The following is a 6,000-nucleotide window of genomic DNA, read 5'->3' on the forward strand; positions in this document are numbered from 1 at the left end:
AAAAAAATAATTATTTTAATTATATAAAATAATAAATACGATTAATAAATTTATTTTTATGTGAAAAAAAATACGTAATTTATTTTATCACTTTCTCACTAAAATCACTTTACCCCTCTAAACATCATATTTATTTTATTTACCTTTTAAAATTAAATTATAAAACAATTTAATTTTTATATCATATATTATATAAATTAAGTTATTCATAATTTGAGAATTGAATGGATAATCAAGATAAAAATAAAATTGATAGTAAAATAACATTTTGTAAAAAATGTGTAAAAATGCTCACCCGCATACATGCATTCTCTTCCTAGTCCAGTATGGTTTATGAACCGGCTCTAGTGATGAACACTCAAATCATTAAATTACTAATAACAAGGGCCAATAACAAAAAAAAAAATTCAATTGAAAAAATAAGACTGTAAATTGATTTTTTCGATAGATAATTTAGTAGAACTGTTACTAAATACTTCTCTCTTCTATTGATACTAAACAGAACATTACAATATCACACCAGTAATATATACATATACATATTTCAACAGAGCTAACATGGCCACCTATTTCCTGCTTAATTCTTTACGTGAATAAAGAAACACACGATGAGTTTCAGCAATTAGAGTCCTTTTCAGATTTTCAGATTTCGAGTAACAACTCTACTGGGAGTTAAATAATAAAGAAAATGATAAGAACACACAAAGAACCTTTCAGTTATTCGAGGGAGGCACAAGAAATGGTGGTGAAAGCTCAACTGGAGGTAAGAAAGGAAGTGTAGGTGTCAATGGCTGCACTGGCTCACTGAATGGTTGTAGTTTCTCTGGATTCTTAGGTATTTCAGGAACCATAGGGGGGGATAAAAAATTGACACCAGTGGTGCCGCTGGTGTAAACTCTGGGGGGTGTATTTGGCTGCGTTGTGTCAAGTATCGGCACAAGTGGTGGTGCTGGAGTAAACACTGGTGGTATATCTGGTTGTGTTGGTGCATCGAAAATCGGGACTACTGGCGGTGCTGGTGTGAACTCCGGTGGTATATTAGGCAGTGGTGTATCAAATATTGGGACAAACGGTGGTGGTAGGGTAAAATAAGGTGGTAGATTGGGTTGAATTGGTGCATCAAACATCGGCACTAGTGGTGGTGCTGGAGATAAATAAGGTGATATGTTTGGCTGCGTAGGTGGAGGAAATATTGGGAATAGTGGTGGTGCTGGCGTTAGATTTGGGGGCATGTCCGGTTGTGTTGGTGGATCAAATATTGGAAGTAGTGGTGGTGTTTGTGTTAGCTCGGGTGGTACGTCTGGTTGTGTTGGTGGATCAAATATTGGAAGTAGTGGTGGTGTTGGTGTGAGCTCGGGTGGCATGTCTGGTTGTGTTGGTGGATCAAATGTTGGGACTAGTGGCGATGCTGGAGAGGCATCATCTGGAGGTGATAGCCATGGAAGTATTGGTGATGGTATCAGTTCAGGCGGGGGTGGAGATGGAACTAACGGTGGTGGTGATGGGAATATTATTGGTATTTCAGGAGAGGGAAACAATGGAGGGGGTGGAGATGGAACTAGAGGTGGCGGTGGGAATATTATTGGTATTTGAGGAGATGGAAGCAATGGAGAGGGTGGAGATGGAACTAGCGGTGGTGGTGGTGGGATTATTATTGGTATTTGAGGAGATGGAAGCAATGGAGGGGGTGGAGATGGAACTAGCGGTGGTGGAGGCAGAGAAGGCGGGGGTGGAGAAGGTGGAGGAGGAGATGGAGGGGGTGGAGAAGGTGGTGGAGGACATGAAGGGGGTGGAGAAGGTGGTGATGGACATGGAAGGGATGGAGAAGGTGCTGGTGGACATGTTGGTGGAGCTGATGGGACAAGGGGAGGTGGCGACGGCAGCACTAGTGGTGGTGGTGGTGGAGATGGGAGGAGTGGAATTGGCGGAGGAGGCGGAGAAGGCACTAGAGGCGGTGGTGGCCTAGGGGGAGGGAAAGGCCTTGGGGTTGGGTTAAAGGGATTATCAGGAGAAGGGTAAGTAGGGAAAGGCCATCGTCCACATGTATCAAATAGGTATAAAAATAAAGGATCACAGCGAGATGGCCTTTTTCCACGGCAACTTCTTGATCTCCTGCCTTTTCTCCATGTGCATCTTCTATGTCTCCTTTTCACATTATCTTCTTCAGAATTTTTCCCCTTCTGGTGAGCTGTGGCTTCAGAGAGAGACTGGGTAATCAAAAGCAGTGATAAAAGGATCAGAATCACTAGTTTGACCTTCATGTTTGATATTTCGCTCTCAAAGCTTGATCATGCTGCTGCTTGTTCATGCATGGCCTGGCCACAAGTATTCTTATATAGTAAAACAAGTGTCGCTGCTGCATTAATGAGATTCTTTAAGTTGGTGATACAAAGTCTGGGTGAAGATGGTAAGAGATGAGAATGAGTGAGGCCAGCTAATGTTTACGAGTTTCAAGAGAGCTTGTTAAATTTAGGGCAGGAAGAGTTGAAAAGTGTAGAGTTTGTTCTGCAGGAGATGCCTAGTTGCATGTGCCATTTTTGGCAACAGGAGAAGAAGCTTGTATAAATGCATTAAGGCAACTGGCAAGCCATGCATGCGATGCTCTTCCTTTGACTAGAAGACCACTTATTTATTTCTCTCTGCTACTGAAAAAAAATAATTATTATTTTTTAACTAATAGTGAAATACTACATTAATTGATAAAAATTTATTAAATACAATATATTTATTATTAATTTTATCCTTAGAATGATCAATATTACATAGATATATAATATTACATCAAAAAATACATTCATCCTATATTGGTTCATTTTCATTTTTCATTTATCCTAAATTATAAGCTCTTTCCTTTTTAATATGTTCATTTATTTTTGGCTTTTATACTTTTATTTTATAGGCATAAAAAGTAAAATTTATTAATTTTAAGAATAATTTCGTAATACAACAATATATGAGTTGAGTATATATATAGCATTCAATTTTATTCGGTTTAAATAAAAAAATCGATCCAATTGAATTAATTTAAAATTTTAATTTAAATTTTTATTCGATTCGATTTTTATTTTTAAAAATTTCAATAATTCAGTTTAATTTTGATTAAAAAATTCGATAAAATCAAACTGATTAATAATAATAGTATATTATTTTTTATAATATAAAAATATTAAATCATTACTAAGAGTGAAATATTTTAATTAAATTTTAAAGTATTAAAAATAAAATGTAAAAAATAAAAAAATTTTATTAAAAAATTCAATCAATCAAATCAAATCGAACTGAATGAAATCAGACAGATTCAATTTAAATCGATTTCAATTTTCAATTTATCCGTTTTGATTTAATTTTAAATTCAACTCCCAAAACTCAATTTATATATATATATATATATATATATATATATATATATATATATATATATATATATATATATATATATATATATATATATATATATAAAAGTAATGTTAAATATATATTTATATAAGCCTATTTTTAGAGAATTTTTTTTATGTTAATAATATAAAATTAATAGTAAATAATTACGGTTGATGATATGGGATTTTCAAAGAGAGTAGAATTAGAATATATATATGTAAGTTTAGTCTAAATGGTTCACGCCTCTTCCTTTATTCTTTTTTTCTTCTTATCCTCTAATAACGTGTAACCGCCACCTATTACAGTATCACATATCGCTATTATATAGAACTGTACGTATAAATATACTATCTTTTTTTCTATTGTCAAGCGGATATTTAATTCCCTCTGGTGTTTGTGCTAACATGATCCTTGGATGTAGAGGAGTCTGTTTTCCACTAACCTATCAAGTTAGGTGAGCTAGATTATTTTCTGTTGGATTCGAGTCATATTCTATCCGGTCTTTCCGAACATGGTCTGTACTAGAAAACAGAAACATATTAAATTTTAATGGAATTATAGTATGACTTTTCTAAGTGGATTCGAACTGCGATTCGAATAGCAGAAACCCAGTGGTGATCAAGAATGTGAAGATTGACAAATGTAATGTTAGATTTGTTAGAGACAATCTAAAAGTGTAATAAGCCCTGTACTTACACTCACACTTATTTATAAGTAATTTGGTAATTCTAAGTTAAAAATGAAAATAATTATTTAATTAGTCTAACACTAAAATGAAAATAATTATTTAGAAACTTTACAAATCAAACTGTCATTTGGTTTTCAAATCTTTTTCAAATTATTCTATAAAACTTATAGTTTTGTATGGTAATAGAAAAGCTTGGAGATAATTTTAATTTTTTAAAATTGAATTTCGTAGGTGAATTAGCGATCTCGGAGAAGGCCGAGTCAGTTACTCAGATTGAGACTTTTTAAAAAGCCTTCCTAGAGATCTGCCAATTTCTGATTTTCAGCCCAAATGAACCGAAATAAGCCTTCCTCAGCCCAAATGAATTAGAATTTCTATTACTTTATATTTGACATTGTTATATCAGAGCACTTTTTTTTTTAAAAAAAAAGAAAATTTCCTAAATGTATTAGTAGTGTATTAAAACTAGGAATGCCCGGTATTTAGTTTAAATCAAAAAACTCGATCAAATCAAATTAATTTAAAAATTCAGTTTGATTTTTTATTATTTCAATTTGCTTCAGTTATTAATTTTAAAAATTTTAATTATTTCGATTCAGTTAAGTTTTATAAAAAAAAATTAAAATAATTAAATCGAATCGATTAGTAATAATAGTATATTATTTTTAATAATATAGAAAAATTGGATCATATTAAAATTAAAATATTCTAATTAAATTTTAAAATATTAAAAATAGTGTAAAAAATAAAAAATTTATTAAAAATTTAAATCGATCAAATCGAACTGAATTGAATCGAATTAGACCGGTTCAGTTCGATTCGATTTCTGATCAAAATCAATTCGATTAGATTTTTATAAATACTAAAATTTTGATTTTTGATTTATTCAATTTAGTTTGATTTTAAATTGAACCGACCGAATGTTTATCCAATCGAAATTGATTTAAAATTAAATTTAATATATTTTAGTTAATAAAATTTTTAAATAATTAAATAGGATTTTTTTTTCAACCATATATATCTAAAAAACAAATAAGAATGTGAGAAACATTTAATTAAATTTAAAAGGTTAAGTTAAATAGATGATGAAATTAAAAAATTTTGGTATAGAAATATCTCTAATACCATATGAAAAACACTTATTCCAATTCAATAACCTTATAATTTAGATAATGAAACTAAATACTTTATTAAAATTTTGATCTTTTAAATATAATTTCAATGCATAAGAATAAGCTCTAAGAAATAATTGAATAAATAAAAAAGTAAATATGTACATATACACTGTGTTTTAATATTTCATCTGTTTTATAATTTTTTTAAATTTTATAAAATTATTGTATATTTTTTTTACATTATAGGAATATATAAATGATTATTATAATTCTATTTAATTTTATTTTATTTATAAGAAATTTTTTAAAATATTTTTATAAAAAAATAAAATAAATAAAAATTATGAAACAATAAAAATATCTTATAATATTAAAGAAAAACTATGAGATTTAACCCTTAGTATGAGCATTGTGAAAATGTGAGATTTAAACCTTAAAAGTTTCGCACTCCCAGGCTTAACCTGATGGTAAGTGCATCCGGTTAAATCTGATAGATCTCAAGTTCGAATCCCCCATCCCCCATTTCAAAAAAAACCCTGAAAAGTTTCATTCATTATTTGAGCTACTGTTAAAAAAAAAAGAACCTTGCTTAAATACATGAATAAAAAAAATGTTTAAATTGTCTTTATTTTTTTAATATTATTTACTCATAAAACATCCAAGTTTTTCTGCCTTTTGAAGCCAAAAAAGTCTCTTATAAGTATTCGAAACATGCCAACCATGAAGGCAGAATGCCAAGATCAGTGTCTGCAAATATGAATAATGTTTTTTAAATAATATTTAAAAAAAATGTGTTAGAAGGGAATGTGCTAATATCTC

At 30.3% G+C, this 6,000-nt stretch overlaps 2 protein-coding genes across 2 annotated transcripts; one reads left to right on the forward strand and one right to left on the reverse strand.

Annotated features, from left to right (window-relative positions):
• Positions 1 to 713: 713 nt before the first annotated feature.
• Positions 714 to 1,127, reverse strand: LOC110625569 (extensin). The gene has a single exon (XM_021771205.1). The coding sequence runs from the start codon at positions 1,125 to 1,127 to the stop codon at positions 714 to 716; it is 414 nt and encodes a 137-aa protein (XP_021626897.1).
• Positions 1,128 to 1,164: 37 nt separating this feature from the next.
• Positions 1,165 to 1,593, forward strand: LOC110625570 (loricrin-like). The gene has a single exon (XM_021771206.2). The coding sequence runs from the start codon at positions 1,165 to 1,167 to the stop codon at positions 1,591 to 1,593; it is 429 nt and encodes a 142-aa protein (XP_021626898.2).
• Positions 1,594 to 6,000: the final 4,407 nt, after the last annotated feature.

This window comes from Manihot esculenta, chromosome 11, assembly GCF_001659605.2.
Source record: "Manihot esculenta cultivar AM560-2 chromosome 11, M.esculenta_v8, whole genome shotgun sequence".
NCBI lineage: Eukaryota > Viridiplantae > Streptophyta > Magnoliopsida > Malpighiales > Euphorbiaceae > Manihot > Manihot esculenta.

What these genes read in the sequence shown, in the direction of transcription:
- LOC110625569 (XM_021771205.1), bottom strand. Translation starts at nt 1,127, where the DNA reads ATGTTTGATGCACCAATTCAACCCAATCTACCACCTTATTTTACCCTA.
- LOC110625570 (XM_021771206.2), top strand. Translation starts at nt 1,165, where the DNA reads ATGTTTGGCTGCGTAGGTGGAGGAAATATTGGGAATAGTGGTGGTGCT.